Source organism: Gopherus evgoodei, unplaced genomic scaffold (genome assembly GCF_007399415.2).
Source record: "Gopherus evgoodei ecotype Sinaloan lineage unplaced genomic scaffold, rGopEvg1_v1.p scaffold_69_arrow_ctg1, whole genome shotgun sequence".
Lineage (NCBI taxonomy): Eukaryota > Metazoa > Chordata > Testudines > Testudinidae > Gopherus > Gopherus evgoodei.
The window spans coordinates 221,837-242,866 of NW_022060090.1; the positions used below are offsets into that span (position 1 = coordinate 221,837).

Consider the following 21,030-nt stretch of genomic DNA (forward strand, 5'->3'; position numbering starts at 1 on the left):
GGGTCTTATCGGGTTCGTGGGTGGCAGAGATATCTATGTCCAGGCTAGAGGGGTGGCTGGGGGACTTAGGAGGGTCGTGGGAGCACAGATACCTAACTTCAGGCTATAGGGGTCCCGGGGGTGCTTAGAGGTCATGGCGAGCACAGTACCTACATCCAGGCAGTAGGGGTCCTGAGGGGATTGGGGGTTGTGGGGGGCAGAGATACCTATGTCCAAACTGAAGGGCTCCCTGGGGGTTTAGTGCATTTGTTGGGGTCACAGATACCTACATCCAGGCTGTAGGGGTCCCGGGGGGCCTTAGGGCAGGCCTGCACAACATATGGCCCGCGGGCCGCATGCGGCCCGCGAAGGCTCACTGTGCGGCCTGCAGCCAGGATTCAAAAGCCTCTGAGCTGCCCGGAGTGGAGGGGAGCTCAAAGCTCTTTAAATCTCAGCCGCGGTCCGGATTCATAGGGCTCTGGGCTGCCGGCAGTCATGGGGAGCACAGAGCTGTTTAAATCTCAGCCGCGGCTGGGATTCATAGAGCTCTGGGCTGCTGGCAGTGGCAGGGAGCCCAGAGCTCTTTCAATCCCAGACGTGTCCCGGATTCAAAGGGCTCTGGGCTGCCCGCAGAGATTCCCGGCCACATCTGGGATTAAAAGGGCTCAGGGCTCCCCACGGCTGCAGGCAGCCCAGAGCCCTTTGAATCCTGGGGGCGGCTCCAGCGGATGGGCTGGGGCTGGGATTTCAAGGGCTCAGGCTCCCCTCAGCAGCAGGAGCTCTGGGCCCTTTAAATCCTGCCCCAGCCCCACAAAGCTCCGGGTTCCCCCAGCCACTGGAGCCTGGGGCCTTTAATTTGACCCTGAGGGCTCCCAGCCACCTCTTCGGCTGGAAGCCCCTGGTTGATTTAAAATCAAGTATCACCTCCCCACCCCCAACCTTCCTTTTTGGCCCACAGCTGTTTTGGTGGGGCGGCGCTGGGGAAGGAGGGTTTGTATGTTTCTGCAGGGTTGAGCGGTGCTGGGGCAGGGTGTTTTCGTGGGGCCGGGAGGTGCTAGGGGGGCATGTTTCTGTGGGGCCGGGGGCTGTTTTCTTTGGAGTAATGTGGCCCTCGCCGCTTTGCAAGTTGTGCAGGCCTGGCCTAGCGGAATGCCCTGATCGGTATGGGTGGGAGTGTGTATGCAGTCCCAACATGAGGATTGATTTACACCTTGTGCAACTGCCCGGGTTAAATGCAAAAAACTATTATCCTCCCACTTTGCATGCTTTTGGGGGAACACAGGAGGTAATAGCAGCAATATCATGGCAAACAGTAACAGGAGGGCAAACCCTGGACCTGAACCCATATTGGGCGATTACTTTAGGGCCTCAGAATCACAAGTCCCCAAGTGACCACAGAATAAGAAATACTAACACCAACACGTGAGAAACCCCCACAAAAGAGCCAGGTTGGTCCTCTGAAAATAAACACAGCCAATGTTCAGTGTGTTTGCAGAGAGTGCGCTGTGGCAGTTCAAAGGGATCACAGGGCATTCCCAGCACTCCTTATTGTCTCTTAAATAACAGCTTAAGTCCCAAATCACTGCTGGAAGTATTCTCAGCAGGCTGGACGGTCCACTGTTCAGGAGCAGGCACTACTTTCAGACAAGAGTGATGAGTCCAGTTTTTGTGTCCCTCAACCTTTGCTGCTGTATGGGAAACCAGCAGGACGGTGTGGGGTCCTTCCACTTCTCCTGGAAAGGCTCTTCCTTCCAGGTACAAACAAGCATGGAGTCGCCGGGCTGCAAGGAATGGATTGGGACATCCAGCGACAGAGGCTGGAAATCTTTGGTGTACCTGTGAAGAGAACAGAGAACAGCAGACAAAGAGCGCATGTACTGAGACAAGAAACCACACCCCATTTCCCACTCCCCTGCCAGAACCAGTGCACCATTCATAGGCCATGCCCTTCCAAACATAATCTCAAAGGGACTGAGCCCTAATCTGCCCTTTGGGAGAGCACGGACACGGAGTAAAACAAGGGGCAAAGCATCAGGCCACCGAAGAGAGGCCTCCTGGCAAACCTTCGAGAGATGTCACTTGAGTGTCTGATTCATGCGTTCCACTACTCCACTGGCCTGCGGCCGCCAAGGAGTGTGGAGCTTCCAAGGGATCTGTAAGACACCCGATATGTTCTGAACAATTTTTGATGTGAAGTGGGTTCCATTATCAGATTCCATCCACTAGGGGAGTCCGAATCGAGGAATAATCTCCTTGACAAATTTTAATGCCACTGTTCTGGCCGTATTGTTTCGACATGAGAAGGCTTCAGGCCATCCGCTGAATCGATCCACTAAGACGAGAAGATATTTTGTACCCTTGAGTCCGGGGAAACTCAGTAAAATCTATTTGCCACACCAGTCCTGGACCTGGGGTGGGTCCCGGAGTTGCTGGCGTCACTGACAGTCCTGGTTGTGGGTTATTCTTTTGGCAGACCAAACATTCAGCTTGTAGCTGGGATGCTATGGGTCTAAGTCCAGAGGTTAGAAAATATTTACTCATAAGCTGGGTAAGAGCCTCCCTCCCTGCATGGGTAGTTTGATGTAATTGCTGTAACACTGGTGGGATTAGGCTCTTAGGTAATAGAATTCTTCCCTCTGTGGAGTGGAGCCATCCCTCCTTTTCCTGGAGACCAAGCCTGTCAGCCAGGTTTCTTTCTTCCGGAGAGTACTGCGGGGCTGGGAGCTCCCCTACCGATGGGATAAGGGCATGCATATGGGCAGTCTTTGCCTCCGGTGGCTGCAAGGTAGCAGCACGCTTGGCTTCCCTGTCCGTCCTAGCATTGCCCCGGGCCACATCTTGATTTTCCCTTTGATGGACCTTACAGTGCACCACTGCTACCTCTAAGGGGAGCTGTACAGCTTCTAGAAGCCGGAGGATCTGGGACCCATGCTTAACCAGAGATCCTTGGGCTGTTAGCAGTCCTCTTTGCTTCCACAAACCAGCATGAGCATGTAATACTCCAAAAGCATATTTAGAGTCAGTAAAGACGTTGACTCGTTTTCCTTTTGACAGTTCAAGTGCACGGGTCAGGGCTACTAGTTCAGCAAGCTGAGCAGATGTCTCAGCAGGTAAACCCTCGGCTTCCACGGTATCGTGGAGGATTACAACAGCATAGCCCACCCTCCTTTGTCCATCTACAACAGCACTACTGCCATCCGTGTACCGCTCACACTCTGCATTCGGAAGTGGCTGGTCCTTTAAGTCTGGACAGCTGGAGTATTGGGCATCTATTACATCTAGACAGTCATGTTCCCGCTCCTCTGTCTCTGGCAAAAGGGTGGCTGGGTTAAGGGAGGGGCAGGTCTGCAGGGTGACTTCAGGGTTCTCTAAAAGCTTAGCCTGCTACCGAGCCACCCGAGCCTGGGTGAGCCAAAGACCACCCTTGCCATCCAGCAGGGCCTGAACCATGTGAGGAACAAACACTTACACAACCCCTCCCAGGATTAACTTCTCAGCTTCCTCAAGGACTAGGGCAGTTGCAGCAACCGCCCGTAAACACACTGGCCACCCCTTGTCAACTGGATCAAGTTGTTTGGAAAAATAAACCATGGGACGTTTCCAAGTACCTAATAACTGAGTGAGCACTCACAGAGCCACCCCTTTCCTCTCATGTACATACAGCTGAAACGGCTTGGAGAGGTCCGGCAGACCCAGGGCTGGGACTTCCATTAACTTTCTTTTCAGAACCTTAAATGCCTTGTCAGCTTCTGGGGACTAGTGAAAGGGGTCGTGATCTGCTCCCTTAACGCATTCTTACAATGGTTTGGCCCACAGTCCAAATTCAGAGATCCATATTCTTCAAAAGCCTGCCATGCCCAGAAAGGCCCTGAGCCGTTTACAATTGTTTGGGATAGGAACTTGACAGATTGCTTCCTTCTTTTCATTTGAAAGCTGACGTTCTCCTTGCCTTATGTGAAACCCTAAGTACTGTACTTCTTGGGAGGGCGATTTGAGCCTTACTCCGTGCTACCCGATAGCCTCAGAGTCCAACAAAGTTCAGGAGGCTCACAGTGGCTTTAAGGCCAGGGGTTAAACCCACAGCTGCAATTAACAAGTCATCTACATATTGCAAGAGGAGGACCTTGTCCTCATTGTCCCATTCCTCCAAGTCCCTAGCCAGGGCCTGGCCAAAAAGGGTGGGGGAGTTTTTAAATCCCTGGGCCAAAACTGTCCAGCAAAGCTGCTTTTTAACCCTCCTTTCGTCCTCCCATTCGAAGGAGAAAATCTCCTGAGATGGTGTGTCAACTGGAATTGTGAAGAAGGCATCTTTTAAATCCAGAACTGAAAAATGGGTATACTGTCCCCCCACAGAGGCCAACAAGGTATATGGGTTTGGGACGAGGGGGTGCAGAGTTTTAACCCGTTCATTGACTGCTCTGAGGTCCTGCACCAGCCGGTACATGCCATCAGGCTTCTGCACAGGCAAGATAGGAGTGTTCCAAGCTGACTGGCATTCTCGAAGTACACCATATTGTAGGAATCGGTCTATAGTTCCCTGTAGCCCCTCTCTGGCTTCCCCCTTTAGTGGATACTGTTTGATTTGCACTGGGCCTTTTCCTGGCAAAAGCTGCACATTGACAGGGGTTTGGTGTGTGGCTTTTCCCAGGACCCCTGATGCCCAGACTAAGGGGTATATCTGGTCCTCCCACTGGCTCCACTCTGGGGCTTGCATAGCTGAGGGTTCAGCTGCAAGAGTCATGATCCATGCATTCTCAGGGGGTAAGGTAAGGGTTATTTCATCTTGAGTAAAATGCAGGGTGGCACCTAAGCGACAAAGCAGGTCCCATCCTAGCAGGGGTGTTGGGCAATCGGGAAGGTGAACCAGCTTGTGAGATATAGTTCTGTTTCCCAAAGCACATTCCGCTGGGGCATACGCTGAACATTTGGTTCCTTTTCCTGTGGCACCCACCACAGTGAGAGAGTCTGCCACGGGCAGTTGTGCGTGTTGCTCCAGATTCTACTAAAAAGTCTATTTCCGAGTTTCCCACCAGCATTTTTACTCGGGGTTCCGGGGGCAGGATGGTCTGTCTCCCTTAACACCCCTAGTCTTGCTCCTCCGCAGCTATCATAAGGGTATGCTCCCTTTGGGGGCATTCATTTTTCCAGTGTCCCTCCTGCCGGCAGATAGCACACTGGTTGCAACCCAGGTGCTTCTCCTATGGGTCAGGGCATCCACGCCCACGGCCCCTTACTCCCTGGCCCCTTCCACCTTCCTGGGGCCTTTCCCTGCCAGCTTGCACTGCCACTACTAACATTTTCACTTGCTTTTTCTCCTTTTCTCCCTCTCTCAGGCTATAAGCCTTATTTGCAGTTTTCAGAATCTGTGCCATGGTCATGCCCATTAAATCCTCCTTTTTCTGCAATTTCCTTTTAATATCAAGGGCTGCACGACTGGTAAAGATACCTTTTATAACTGCCTCAGTGGCCTGGTCATCGGGGTTTGCATTTGTATTCTGCCAAATAGTGTCTCGGATGCGCTGCAAAAAGGAAACCGGATTTTCCTTTGGCTCCTGTATTATCTCATATGGTTTTGCCCAGTTGTTGCGTCGGACAGCCGAGTGTCGAAGTCCATACAAAAGCAGCTCCTTATAGGAGGTGAGGCGGTTGAGGTGCTGCTCATCATTAGGATTCCACCTGGGGTCAGCCAGGGGAACCTGGTTCCCGGGGACAAGGACAGTATCTGGATTCACGTCATATCTCCGCTGTGCCTCCTCCCTTGCCTGGGACATAACCTCATTCCACTCCGCCTCAGACAACAGGGTCCTCATAAGGATCTGACAATCGTCCCAGTCAGGCTTGTGGCTAGCCAGACATCCCTCAAAAACTGAGATTCGTTGAGAATTCCCCAGCCTGTGTCTTAAAGGCTGCTAGCTCCACTGCATTAAAAGGCACATGGGTGTAAACTTGCATAGTAGTGGCCGGGCGCCCTTCTGCTCCTTGGCTGGCTATTCTGGTCTCGGTAATCAACGGATAGAATCCCACAGAGGGAGCAATCTCTGGGGCCTGGGGCACCTGCTCTTTATATGGTGCGGGTGTTAAAGCTGAACGGGACACCGAATCTGCCATTACAACTGTAGGAGGGCTCTGGGGACTAACATTAGTGACTACCGAACCAGTTGGAGTCAAATTACAGTGTTGCAAAATATCTATCCTATGCCATAAAGCCATAAACAATTGTGCATACAGATGTTCAGTCCATTTACCTGTTCGCTGACAAAACAGGATTAGCTGAAGGATCGTATTGTAATTAAGTGATCCTTCTGGTGGCCACCTCTCCTGGCTCTCTAGTTGGTATTGAGGCCAGTCTACTGTACAGAACCTTTTAAAGTTATTCTTAGTTATTGGATCCAAGCCAAACACCTTCCAATTCACCAGAATGCATTCTAAGGGTGTACACCGTACCTGGCGCCCCATACCATGCCCTTGACCCATTATATGACACTCTATCATCTAATGGGAATTACAACGACTGGGCGACCCCAGCCTCGAATTACAACGACTGGACGTCCCCAGCCTCGGGCCTAAGTCCACACTACTGAACTATTCCTACCTTATCCAAGGGACCGGTTCCTCACTGTCGCCTACAACTGCTTCTCCACTACTCGAGCGCGTTGCACCGTTGTGCCCTCTGGGGTTGCTCACACAGTGTCTCCGCCGAGGCCCCCAATGAAGTCACCAGTGCGCGCTGGGCGTCGGTCATCGCCGCAATCCGTTGACCACTAGGAGGGATCCAGGCAAGGCTAATTTTAGCCTCAATGCCCACTGTTGGGTGCCAAGAACTGTTGCCGGCAGAGGGTGGAGAAGCAAACCAAGTTTATTTGAGATCTCAAAGCGGTGCAGGAAGACTGACTCAAATCAAGCACGATTAAAACAAGCAGTCTGTTCCTTTATATTCATGAGAACTTTTCTTGCTGACTAACAATTCCACATTTCCCCTCCCTCTTCTGTCCAGCTGCAGCATTCTTTTCTCACACATTTCTTTGTTTTCCCCCTCTCTCTCCCCCTTTCTGCTGCAGAGACATGTATGCTCTATCTAAAAGTGGCCTTGAAACTTGCTTCAGCCTAGCTTCAATGTATTACAGCAGAGAACTGGCTGTTACAACCAAAAACTAACTGCTAACATTACATTTTTGCAACTATTAGTACATTAGGTTACACAAAGTGTTGAACATGGAGGAACAATGGTTCACTAAGGCCTACAACAGGAGGGCTTCATTGACACTTGTGATTTATCACTTTCCCGAGTTACCTACATTTACACCTGGTGACACCAACAGCTCCATGGGCCCAAGTCAGATGACCCAGGCCAGCCATGCTGCCATCTTTATCCCAGGAGAGATGGACTCTAAGGGTATGTCTCCTTTGCAATGTCAGCGCAGGTGTTGCATGCTGTGCTCAAAGCAGCACCTGGAAGCCCCATATTCACCACTCTCATATAATGATGATACGGTTTGTACAAAGTCTCCCTGGTGAGGTATCATTTCAAAAGTCTTGATCTGTTGAACATTAATATTGTGTTGGACTGTGTGTGTAGCATTGGTTGGGAAGTTATGAAGTTTGCTCTGTGTGCCCTACTGAGATATGTTATGAGGTTGGGAAATGCCCACCACCAGCCTTTCAGGTGTGACAATGGATGAGCCAGACTCGCGGCTGGCCCATTAAAGGGATCCACCCTCCCAAGGACTATCCCAGGAACTGTGTACAATGCAGACTTCTCCAATATAACACAGCGACACTGGGCACTGCTTGATTCACGTCCTAGCAAAGGAGCTTTCTAGAAAGTTGGAAGAAACTGTGAAAGAAGGGTAGAGACAGCATGACTTGGCCTCTCTCCCCCACAACTCAACATCTGGAAGCACACCTGGATGACAAAACTGATTCAGAAACCAGAAGAGAATAATAATGATGTAAGCAGAGTCAGGATGAGCGCTACCCTGACATCTGGTGGTGAATTGTAGGGAATGTGGAAAGAATTCTAAGAATTTCAAAGAATGGGGAAAGATTTGCATTGGCATCCACCCTCCACTTAGCATAAGCCCACAGCAGACTGAGATGGTTATTTTAACAGCTCTGGATCCCCAATTTCTTTGTTATTGGGGCAGGGGAAAAAAAGTTTGTCACCCTGATTGTGTGAATGGGGAGCTGTGGGACTGCTTTGTGACAGAGATGACTCACCCTCAGTTGGGTGGTACTTGCTAAACATGGGACATGGGTTCCAAAACCCCATGAAGGGAGAGAGGTTGGGGATTGGTGTGTGTACTTGATGGTATGGGCCCCTTGTGAGGGCTTGGAACACCAATTGCACATCCTCCTCTCTCCACTGTGGAATATCAGAGTTGATTTTTTATTCCTTTAACAATCCAGATACAGGTTACTGAGCTGAACTCATTTTTTGGCTAATACAGCAAAGAATCCTGTGGCACCTTATACACTAACAGATGTTTTGGAGCATGAGCTTTCGTGGGTGAATACTCACTTCTTCAGATGCATGTCACCCACGAAAGCTCATGCTCCAAAACGTCTGTTAGTCTATAAGGTGCCACAGGATTCTTTGCTGCTTTTACAGATCCAGACTAACATGTCTACCCCTCTGATTTTTGGCTAATGGTGCACTAGCACTGGGGCTCCCCTACTATGAGCTGAAATCACTAAAGAGCTGAAATTACTAAAGAGCTGAGAGCACTGAGTACTGTGCTAACTAGTGGGGGAGCCTGAAGCTATACTGTGGAACAGAGCAGCTGGTGGAGTGGAGCAGTTGCGGGGACGGCTGGAGCGGATCACGGGACAGCTGGTGGCAGCAGAGCAGCTGGCAGAGCGGAGTAGCTGTGGGACGGGTGGAGCGGCCCACAGAGCGAGCGGAGTCGAGCAGTTTGAAGGGACAACTGGAGCAGCTCACGGGACAGCTGGTGGAGCAGAGCAGTTTGCGAGGACGGCTGGAGGAGCAGAGTGGAGTGAATGGTAAAGTGGAGCAGTTTGTGGAGAAGGCGGGAGCAGAACCCATGGAGAGGCAGGGCAGTTGGCCCCGGACCACGTAAGGTGCCCCTTTCTACCCAGGCTGGGGGGAGGGACCTCTGCAGATAGACTCTCGAACTTTGGGGCTGCACTGACCCAGGACAGAGACTTTTGGATTGTGGGACTTTTGCGACTGTGGGTGATTTGGGGGTTGCTGGACTCAACAGCCCAGGAAAGAGCACACAGCCCAATTTCCTGGGGTGGGTCTTTGCTCACGGTTTGGTCTATGAACTCTAGTTGAGGTGTTTTCCCAATTTAGTGTTTGTTGTTTATCTCATGTATTAAACCTTTTCTGCTACACCGAGACTCTGTGCTTGCCTCTTTGAGGCGCCTAGGGGTGTGTGTAAGATTTTCCCAGGTCACTGGGTGGGGGCTCGAGCTGGTTTGGCATTGGGTTATTGAAACGGAACCCCTGGATACTGAACCCGGCCCTTGTTGCTGCCAACTCAGAGGGGCAGAAGGGTTACATAAACAAGACACGAGAAGTCATTCTTCCGCTCTACTCTGCACTGGTTAGGCCTCAACTGGAGTATTGTTTCCAGTTCTGGGCACCGCATTTCAAGAAAGATGTGGAGAAACTGGAGAGGGTCCAGAGAAGAGCAACAAGAATGATTAAAGGTCTTGAGAACATGACCTATGAAGGAAGGCTGAAAGAACTGGGTTTACTTAGTTTGGAAAAGAGAAGGCTGAGAGGGGACATGATAGCAGTTTTCAGGTATCTAAAAGGGTGTCATCAGGAGGAGGGAGAAAACTTGTTCACCTTAGCTTCTAATGATAGAACAAGAAGCAATGGGCTTAAACTGCAGCAAGGGAGATTTAGGTTGGACATTAGGAAAAAGTTTCTAACCATCAGGGTAGTTAAACACTGGACTAGATTGCCTAGGGAGGTTGTGGAATCTCCATCTCTGGAGATATTTAAGAGTAGGTTAGATAAATGTCTATCAGGGATGGTCTAGATAGTATTTGGTCCTGTCATGAGGGCAGGGGACTGGAATCTATGACCTCTCGAGGTCCCTTCCAGTCCTAGAGTCTATGAATCTATGAATAAAATCGACTAATTTCTGAAAAACTGAGTGTAGCATTGGGAGCAGCATCTGAGGTTTTCCTGTCTAGCTGGCTTGTTTCCTAGAATGAACGCTTCTTGAGTGGGGTGATCCACAGGGAGTAGCTCAAACCTCCAAAGTGCCTGGCCAGGGGCAGGACACTAGCCCAGTAAGGGAGGGTTGTGACAGTGACATCACAAAGGCCTTTGTAGGACCACAGACTATCGGTCAAAGGTGGTGACCTCACAGAGAGATGCTGACATCAGCCAGGCAGGACAGGGGCAAGGGACCAGGGAAACCTCAGAGACCCCTGTGGCTTTGCTTCAGCAAGTCTCCTTCTCCAGGCCTCTCTTTGAGGACTGAGGGAGTATTCGGGTTCACGTACATGAGGGCCAAGAGGAACCTGTTTTGAGTTTTCTCCTTCCCTTTCAGTGATTTTACTAGAAAACAGCCGTCCCTGTTTAGAAGAGCCTCCTGGAGGTTTGAAACCTGTTCAGTCTGATCTACCTGGTGAGAGTTGAAATCGAGGCATGGAAAACACGAGCTTAAGGAGGCAGAATTTTATTGTGCACCTGGGATTTTGTCCTTTAGAATCACTGGGGACATTAGGGTTTGTCCTTTTTGTTTCACCTCTTCCTCCATCCCTCCCTCCCTCCTTTCTCTTCTTCTCTTGCATCCTTTGTCCTTTTACTTGTTCTCCTCCCAACACCAGGAGGGGTGTGTGTGTGTACATGTGTGTGTTGCGGGGGAATGCTCTGCAGCTCCCACTGTGGGAGGTCCACCCATAAATGTGGGGCTGAACTAGTGCTCGGGCAGTGATCCCCACCAGTGACCTGAGCCATCCCTCCGGGCTCCCTGGTGAGAACCCTCAGCCTCCCGTCCTCCGTCTCTACCCTGATTGGCTGAGCAGGGGGTTACTGAGAGGGAGGAGACTCAGGTCGTTAGTGTTCTCTTTTAAGATCAAGTAAATAAGTCAGAACAAGTTCTATGTTTGATGAATTTTGCTGCTTCTCTGCATTAATTGTCTCTGAGCAGTTCATGATTCTCTCTAACATTGCAGTTCTCCTCAAATACTTGCTGAATAATTACTGTCACTGTTGTTGGTCTGGAGCTGATCTAAGAACACTTTACTCAGGTCATTCAATGTCTGAAATTCAAGATCCAATGGTTAGTTTGAAAATCAGGGCTCTTAGGTCCTATTCCCAACTCTGCCACTGCCTGGCTGTGTGACCTAAGACAAGTCAATGCTCCTTTCTCAGCCTTAGCTTCTCTCTCTTTCAAGCAGAGATAATAATGATCCGCTCCTACCTACCTCACAGTGCGTGGAGGCAGGGCTGGCTCTAGGTTTTTTGCCGCCCTAAGCAAAACAAATTTTGGCTGCCCCCACCCCAGCCCTGGGCTCCCCGCCACACTCTCCTGCTGACCAAGCACTGGGCTTCCCCCCACCTGCAGCCCCCTGCCACTCCAGCCCTGGGTTCTCCCCGCCCCACACCCTGTGCCAACAACATAGGTTTGTTCTCCCCAGTCCGCCCAGGCTGAGCTGCTCCCTTTTATACTCCATCTCCAGTCGGAGCATGCCCAGAGAGGGTGAGGGGGTGTGGCCTCTTCAGCCCACAGGGTGCAGTTAACCCTAGCAGTGCCAGTGCAGGGTTGATGCACCTCATCACAGACAGCATTTCCCAAATTTTGGGATTAGCCAGGAGATCTCTTCAGAGGTAACCTCCTGTAGGGACTGGGTCACAAATACCTTGGGAACCAAATACCTGGGCATTTTGCCTAGTTCCAAGTCACTTGCTGTGGAATTCTATTCCTGGATCATCTGAAACAATATTGACTTAAACAATTGAAGTACCCTGTGACCATGTGCACTTACTTCCATCAGTTGCACCATTTGGGGTCTGCTGCTGTTCACCTTTTCAGAGTGGAGATTTAAAAACAGACTGTTTCTCTGATAATATGTCCAGCAGCTTGGAGTATTCTCTCCTGTTGACTGAACTGCATTTGAATTTTCTCCATGTCATCATGCAGGGAGGGGAAAAAAACAAACCTAAAGTAAAAAATGATGGTCATTTGCCTGAAATTTCCCAATAAATCTGAGCTACAATCTGTCAAACAACACTAACATGCAGTTATATGACCAAGGAGCCTTCATGAAAGATAGAAAACCCATATCACAGACAGGTAGAAGACACTTTCATTTTCATTTAAAGTGAAATTCCAGACTAGGTTACATCTGATGTCTCAGAATCAGGATGAGAAATTCTCCCCTGATCCACTGAAACCTGCTTCACCCAGCGCTGTCTCATTAGTGTTATTTACAGAAGTTTTAGCACCTACAGAACAGGTGGAAAAAACAGCCGACCCTCCCAGAAGTGGCTTTGCCAATAGAGGGAAAAGGGGATTTGAACAGTGCTTGGGATCCATTTGAAATCCCCTTCCAGGTCTGTGACACTTTCAGCTCCTGCCAGAGTGACTCTGATTTAGGATCAAAGACGTCCAAGCACCATTCCCAAGCATGGACAGCCAAGAACATGACCTCACCGGACACGTTGGGAAGTGAAGGAATATGAAGGGGTGAACTCTGCATGGCTCAGACACAAGGTAACAGTTCTGGGGTGATGGGGAAGGACGGAATCTCTGAGTCGCCCCATCTCCTTCCAGTGTCACAGAGCCTGAAATGACCCTTATTTCCCTGACACTGCTCCAGCTCTTCATCATATTTAAATATATTTTACATGAGAAAAAAGTCAACAAAATAACTGCTGTTCTGCACAATCCAGGGTAATGTGAGAACAACTGGGAATGAGACGATCTGTCCTCAGAGAGGAACATGGCAACTCGAACAATAACTTTGCACTGAGAGGAGGAGTATAAATGTGAATCTCCAGGTTTGTTTAGACAAGGAAATGTGACGGTGGTTAGGTCAGATCAGGAGGAAATGTGCTAGATAACCCCACCCACTATCCATGGCCCATGTCTTTACTGCAAGAATAGCTGTCTTTTTACATCAGGAAAGTGAACTCAAGCTAGCTAACTCCATGGCAACCACAGTGATGAGACCCAGGTAGATTTTATCTCAACATAGCTGGTTGAAGACACTCCCCATCTCCCCCACCTGGGGTGATGACATTCCTGATAGAAAGGACACCCACTCCCATGACTCACAGGACAATGGAGTTGATAGAAAGGACCACAGGATCCACCCCAAAGACGGGCGAGCTTCAAAAGTGCACAACTCGTGTGGGAGCTGAGGGACTACAGTGGGCAAAAGATGCAAACAGCCTTAACACTCACTATCTGGGAACTGTCAAAAGAATTAAAGAAAAAAAGTCTTCTGACAGCTCTAGAGAAGGTTTTTATGAAGTTTATCTCCTTTACAGATTCTCTGATGTTTAGAAAGGCCTGAACTATGAGCGAAGCTTTTCCCACACTCGCAGCATTCATAGGGTCTCTGCCCGGTGTGGATTCTGTAATGTGTAATAAGGGTTGAGCTCCGAGAGAAGCTTTTCCCGCACTCACTGCATTCATAGGGTCTCTCTCCTGTGTGGACTCTCTGGTGAGAGATAAGGGAGGAGAGGTGAGTGAAACGTTTCCCGCACTCACTGCATTCATAGTGTGTCTCTCCTGTGTGGATCCTCTGATGCATAGTAAGGTTTGAGCTCCGAGAGAAGCTTTTCCCACACTCACAACATTCATAGGGTCGCTCTCCTGCATGCGTTGTCTGATGAGAGGTAAGGGAGGAGGAGTGAGTGAAACGTTTCCCGCATTCACGGCATTCATAGGGTCTCTCTCCTGTGTGGATCCGCTGATGTATAGTAAGGTTTGAGCTCCGAGAGAAGCTTTTCCCACACTCGCAGCATTCGTAGGGTCGCTCTCCCGTGTGCATTGTCTGATGAGAGATAAGGGCTGATCTCTGAGTGAAGCTTAGCCCGCACTTACAGCATTTGTAGGGTCGCTCTCCCGTGTGGATTCTCTGATGAGAGATAAGGGTATATCTCTGAGTGAAACTTTTCCCACACTCACAGCATTCATAGGGTCTCTCTCCTCTGTGTATTTGCTGATGCCTACTAAGGGCAGAGGTACGATTGAAGCTTTTCCCACACTCACAGCATTCGTAGGGTCTCTCTTTTGTGTGGATTATCTCATGTCGAATAAGGGCTGAATGGTAATTGAAGTTTTTCCCACACTCACTACATGTATTCTCTCGCTTCTCCGTGAGGATTTTCTCCTGGGACGTAGTTTCCTTGAGGTCCCTGTGAGTTGCCTGACAATTAATGGGTTCATCCACTCTCTCCTCTGAGTGGTTTCCCTGCTCTCTCTCTTGTCTCTGGTAACTTTCATCAGCTTTTCCCTGATCACGGGGACTGGTCACGCTTCCTTTGGATCTTCGCAGTAATTCCCCATGCACTTCGGCAAGCTCAGCATCTTCCTGGTGAGGATTCTGCTCCTCGCTCTCCCTCACCCCCCCATCACCTGCTAGAAGAGAGGAGAAATCTCAGAATTGGGGATGGAAAGGCAGAGAGCAAACCCAAGTAAGTGCCGGAGAGACAGAAAATAAAAATCAGCGACTGAATTCCCCCAAACTCATCCCCATAGGGGAGAGTGGAGGGGATCAATTCTGCTCCACACCCAGGACCGGCCTTTAGAGTAGGCCGTACGGGTGCCTCACCCAAAGGGGTGCCGGGTGCAGGGTTTGGATTCCCATCTGACCTGCTGCCGAGAGGCTTGCTGGGCTGATGAAAACGGCACAGGGAGGCAGATAAGCAGCTGCGTGGGGGAGCGGGAGAGACCTGAGCTGCAGGGGGCAGTTGGACAACCAGCCATCAGAGCCAGGTGACTGCTCCAGAGCAGAGGGGCCTCTCCACACACACAGTCCTTCACACACTCCCATCAACACACACACACTCCTCATATCCTCTCCTACACAAACACACACGCATACACACACACACGCACACACACAAAGTCCCCCCAACACACACAACATGGGTCCCTGCATGCAGGTCACTTCCCCACCTGGGCTATGCTGAGACATCATGAGCAGCTGCTCTCCTGTCCTCCCCCTACACAGCCTGCAGGAAAAGTGACCTGGGTGCAGGATGCCCTGACGTCGCTCCTTGCTCCCCTCTCCCAGCCCCCCAGGGCTGCGTGGGGCAGGGGAGCAGCAGTCCAGTGGGGGAGCGAGCAGCAATGCCAGCTGCTTTGTGCATCTAGGTCAGGTTCCCCACTTGGGTGCAGGAGGATGCAAGTGTTAGGGGCAAAGGGGGCACAGTGCAGGGGTTGAGGGCTCAGGGAGGAGCAGGTGTTAAGGTGCAGGGGGCAGGGTTTGGGGTGAAGGGGGTATGCACCACACAGGGGTTCAGGATGCAGGAGGGAGGCACAGGGGTATGAGAGAAGGGGGCACAGTCCTGGGATTAGGGGCACATGAGGGAGGGGAAGGGGTTGGGGTGAAGGGGGCACAGGAGGGAGCAGGTGTTGGGAGGGGCTGGAGGGGGCAGAAGTTAGGAGTGAAGGGGGAGTAGGTGTTTGGAGCGAAGGGGGCACAGTGCAGGGGCTGGGGGGAAGGGAGGGTAGGGAGTTTGGCGAGCCCATGGGGGACAGAGGGAATGGGGGGGTGCCATGCCTATGGGAGCCAGGGGCACCAAAATGCAAGTTTGCCCCGGGTGCCATTTCCCCAAGGTCGGCCCTGCCCACACCCCATCCGAACACTCAGTCGGAAGGGAGGCAGCTCCAACCAAGCTGTCAATCACCATCTGTAGGAAGCCAGGAGTGAGATCTGCTGGGGACTGTCCTGAGCTCACTGTGTGGGGAATCCCAGCTGGTTCTCTCAGGCACTTACAGTTTCTGGGTTGGTTTAATGTTTCCTCACCTGTCCAGGGACTTCTCAGGATCTCGCTTTCCTCTGAACCCTGGAGATCCAGGACCCTTGGCTCTTCCCCTCCTTCCAACTGGGAGATCACAGAGTGTTTGGAAACTGGAAACCCTGCTCAAGGGAAAGAAAACAAGGGAGGCAGGAGGGTACTTTGCCCACCTCTGGTATAGATGGTAACTAAACAAACCTCTGCGAATCAGGAAATGAAAAGTTAATGTAAACGCCCCCCTCCTCCTTCAATGCAACCTTAACTTTGCCCCCAACCCTTAACCCTGCAGCTGGCAAGAACCACTGAGGATGGTTCTGTGTGGGCCACGCAAAGGTTAACAAACTGCCACAGGGACTCTGATATTCAGCTCAATGCAGCAGTAACAGGATGAATTCTATGGTCTGTGGTATAAAGGACGTCAGAGCAGATGACCTAATAGTCACATCTGGCCTTCAAAGCTGTGAACCTATAATCGATCTGAGGAAAGACTAAGAGAACGTGCCGTCGTCTGTGCTGTGTTCACAGATGGGAATCCCAACATCTATCCACATGCCTCCAGCTGTGTGCACTGGGCCAGCTGTAGCTGTGACTGGCTGATGGAGGGATGGGTTGCAGCAGCTGGGCAGAGCTGTGCCTGTGCTACGCAGAGAGGTGCATGTGAAACTTGGGGGGCCAATTCTGCCTCATTTCTGTGCTGAGTGTTGCAGGCTTTGTCAGCAAAGGTGCCCAAGGGTGTGTTCTTGCCATGGGGATTGTCAGCACCCTGGTGGCGTATGTTGGAGTGATCTGTGGGGCTTAGTGAGGGGTAAGTGAAGGCAGTGACTCACAAGGAAAACTCAGGTTGAGGGCAAAGGGGTGGTAACACTTTGCAAGTCTGAGATGGTCTGTGTGCAGGAGGTTCAGTACTGGAGAGCAGCCCAGGGGGAGGAAGCTTCTGTTTGCTATGATGGAGATGAACCCGATTATCTTAGCAAAGAGAAGTTGTGAGACTTTCTGCTGGACTGCTCTGTTCCCAGAGCCCTCTGTAACAGGGGAGGGCAGAGGGCTAGTGTGTGTGTCACTGGCATGTCGGGGGGCTGCTGAAACCGGACAGAGCAGAGGTGGCATTGTGGAGTGGTGTGAACCTAAACTTTTCATTTCCCCTTCTAAGAACCGAGGGGACGAGAATCCTTACCCGGCAAGGTCACCTTCTCATAGTTCTCCTGCATGATGTCTCTGTAAAGGGTTCTGCGAGTGGGGTCCAAGTGTTTGTTCTGAGGATCTAGGCCCACGTTAAACAAGTCCCAGCAGGTTTGTCACACTCTGTCCCCCTCCCTTTCCTCACCCAGGGTATTCCCTGCCCCCTCCAGCCCTAACTCCCCACAAGTTGCCACCTCTTCAGTATTTCCTGCCCCTCCCCGTCCAGCTGGAACCCACCAGCAACCCCCCAATATCCCCGACCTGAGCTGGGTCCACTGCAGCCAGAGAGCCCCCCCGACCGGGCACGAAGGGATTAATGCCTTCCTGTGTCCTGCAACCCCCCCGCCGCCCCCAGCTGCTCCGCCCCTTCCTGTGCCCCAACCCCCCCCAGCTGCTCCGCCTCTTCCTGTGCCCCGCAACCCTGCCCCGCTCCCAGCTGCTCCAGCCCCTCCCTGTGCCCTGCACCCCCTCCCGCTCCCCCGGGCTGTAGCGCTCGCCGGGGCGGGCTGCAGCGGCTGGGATCCAGCTGACACCCTCTGCTGCTACACCAGCCGCTGCCCCTCTCCTGCCCCCTCCTGCGGGGCAGCGCGGGGGGGGGCGGGGACACGCGTGGGGCGGACACGCTCCTGTCGCGGGGGGGTCAGGACTGGGGGTCGGGGTGGGGTGGGGCGGTTATTGCACGGGGGTCACAAGCCCCCCCGCCCTGCCGCTCCCCGGGAAAGGCGGGGGGGGGGGTTCTAAGAGGCACCGGCTGGCAGAGGGAGATGGGGAGGGACAGGGTCAGGCCCCAGGGACCTCCCTTACCTGGGCTAGAAAAAAACGGAAGCGCCACCGGCGCAGGCTGGGAGTTGTAGTTCCTGACTCTCCCTGGACCGGAAGTGACGTTAGGTGGGAGCGCACAAGCGGAGCTGCAAGCGCGCGCGAGTCGCTCCGGTTCTGCCTGGCTCGCGCGGGGCCGTTGGAGCCTCTCCCGGGGCCGGAGAAGGGTTTTCTGTTTCCCGGCTCTGGACATGCGCAGATCGGGCGGAAGGAGAGTCCCGCATGCGCAGAGGCCGCGTCACCCGCTGCTGGTGCCTGGGGCTGGGCGGGGCGGGGGTGAGACCTGGCTGGGAAAGGGGCGGGGGGGGAATGTCTGTGCAGCCCGGACATGGCCGGGGGGGGGGGAGCAGGTGACCCCCGAGGAGCGGGGAGAGAAAGGAGGGGCCCGGACTTACCTGCAGGGATTTGTCCTTGTGTGGGTGGGAAATGGTTCCCCCGAGTGATTTCTGAACTGGGCAGAGGCTGGGGGGGCCCTGAGACAGGGACACCTCTGGGCTGGGCTGGGGGGGGGTCCCTCTCTGCTGGCAACAGGGCGTGGGAAGGGCCAGGAAGGGGAGGGAGGAGCAAGTGTCCCCCATGGAGACGTTCCCTCCATAACCCCAGATTTTCTAGTCCACCTACTCCCCCCTCCCCATCACCTGCTTGTCACATTCCCGACTGCCAGCCCCTCCTTCCAGCCCCGCTCCTTTCCCCTGTGAAAAGACATCACCCAGGGCTCCCTCCTGGCCCTGTGAGTGTGAGGCAAGAAGAATCCGTCCCATCCTGTTGTTGATTCAATATCCCTGTATAATCCCCTCCAGTTTCCCCTCTTTTCTCTTGAACTGTTGAATGGTGACATAAAATCTCCCCACATATTGATGCTTGTCCCTTATATTGGCGAATATTTAGTTTGTGCCTCATTGTCTCTTCAGTTCTGAAATACTGATATCAAATTCTCAAAAATCTTCCCACTTTTCTCTCCAGGTGTGTGACTGAGATCAGGGGTTCTATCATACTGAGCGTGGCGCTGTTCTGCCAGGCGCTGTGGAAACCCCAGCTGAGATCTGGGCCTTTTTCTGCCAGGCACTGAAGAGACCCCAGGTGAGATCAGACCGCACTGTTGTCCAGATAAAACTGAGACCTGCACTAAAATCACGGCCCCCCTTGTGCCAGGCAGCGCACAACTGTGACCCAAACCGCTGCCTCCATTGTTCTGGGCACTTCAGAGACCTCGACTGAGATCTGTATCCCCGTTGGGTCTGGCATTGCACTGACCCTAACAAAGATCACACCCCAGCACTGTACTGTGCACTGCACAGACCCTGACAGAGATCCTGCCCCTACATTTTGCCAGTTGCTGCAGGGGCCCTAAACAAAATCAAGGATCCTGTAATGCTGGGAGTTGCAGAGTCCCCAACTGAGATCAGTCTTCCTGTTGTGAATGGCTCTGCACAGACACTGACCAAGATCAGGGTCCTCATTGTGACAGGTGCAGAAAAGACACCAAGAGTATCTCTACCCTGCTGTTAAACCCCCAGCTGGCCCATGCCAGCTGATTCAGGCTCAGAGGGCTCAGGCAAAGGGGCTGTTTAATTGCAGTGTAGATGTCTGGGCTCAGGCTAGAACTAGGCTGTAGGACCCCGCGAGGTGGGAGGGTGCCAGACCTTGGGCTGCAGCCCTAGCCAGAACATCGACACCACAATTAAACAGCCCCACAGCCTGAGCCGTGTGAGCCCAAGTCAGCGGGCACGGGCCAGCCGCTGGTGTTTGACTGCAATGTCGACATGCCCACAGGGACAGGCCTTGCCCCAAAAAGCTGAAAGGCTAAATAGGCCAGTGGTGGGAGGCGACTCTCCATTTTACAGATGGGGAAACTGAAGCTCAGAGAGCTGAACTGATTTGCTCAAGTTTGCATGGAGAAATTGTGGCAAAACTGGGAACTGAACCCAGATTGTTTGAATTCTTGCCTCTCCCTTTATCCACAAACCCAGCGTGTGTGTGTACAGTGTTGGTTTGGTCTGTGTTTGCCTTGCATTGGCTTCCAAGGGAGACTGTGGAATTTCCTTCACTGGTGGTTTTTAAGACCAGGTTAGAGGTACACCAGTCTGGGAATGTCTAAGGATACTTGGTTCTGCCTCAGCCCAGGAGGCTGGAGTAGATGACCTCTCAAGATCCCTTCCAGGCCTACACTGAAATAATTCTCTTTTGTGCTGTGCCCTATTCTACGCTGAACTGTTTTGCATGGTGCCTTTTGGAACTATCATGCACCATGTTGTGTTGCATAGTTTTATGATGCTTTGTTTTGCCTTAGCTTGTTTGGTACCTGTGTTATGTTGGTTTGAGTTGAGCTATTTTGCATTGTGTACTTTTGTCCTAAGATGTGTTAGTTTGCATTGTGTTGCTTTCTTCTCCTTAGTATTGTGTCATTTTATGCTATGCAATGTAGTTTTTTGTTTTGTTGTTGTTTGAATGGCCTGGCGACATGTTGTTGTGGTTTTTCTCTGTATGTTGTTTTATACGTATATATCGCATAGCATCCTTGAAATGTAAAGCTAGATAGGACCTCAAGATGTCATCAAGTCCAGTTCTCTCTGCCGAGGTAGGACCAAGTATATGTAGATTATCTCTGACAGAGGTTTGTCCTACTTGTTCTTAAAAGCTTCCGGGAAAAGAGACTCCACAGCCCCCCTGGTAAGACTATTCCAGAGCTGAACTAGCTCAGCTCTGGTGACACCCACACAGATGTTAATGGTGAGCGGCTGTGGAGAGAGAGGAGACCCCAGTGAGTGGGCAGCTAGGTAAAGAGACTAAAATTGGGAGGAAAAACATTGATGTGTCCAAGGTCTGTGACAGAGCTAGAACTAGATCCCAGTTCTAGTGGCACCATGCTACTGTTTTGGGCACTGAAGGTCTCTGCCACCCTGGTGTTTTAGGCACTGGTGCAAACCCTTAGTACAGACAGACTTTACACTAGTGCACTCTGGCACTGGTGCACCATGTGCCTGTTTGAAGGTTTGGTGTGTCTCTGTGTGGGGAGCAGTGATCTCACTGAGGCCTGGGGCTGGCTGACCAGTGCAGCTGGAAAGGGAGGGGCAACAGTGAGTGCTGGAGGTGTG

The 21,030-nt window shown here is 51.9% G+C and overlaps 2 protein-coding genes across 2 annotated transcripts in view; one reads left to right on the top strand and one right to left on the bottom strand.

Moving 5' to 3' along the window:
• LOC115643738 (zinc finger protein 660-like) overlaps window positions 1–21,030 on the top strand; it is a 579,185-nt gene that overhangs the window by 199,264 nt on the left and 358,891 nt on the right. The gene's annotated exons all lie outside the window — the stretch shown is intronic.
• LOC115643744 (zinc finger protein 271-like) overlaps window positions 12,248–21,030 on the bottom strand; it is a 38,304-nt gene continuing 29,521 nt past the window's right edge. Inside the window, exon 7 of the mRNA XM_030547738.1 lies at window positions 12,248–14,286. Within this exon, the coding sequence (XP_030403598.1) occupies window positions 13,420–14,286 (867 nt within the window). The 3' untranslated portion in view covers window positions 12,248–13,419. The remainder of the gene's footprint in view (window positions 14,287–21,030) is intronic.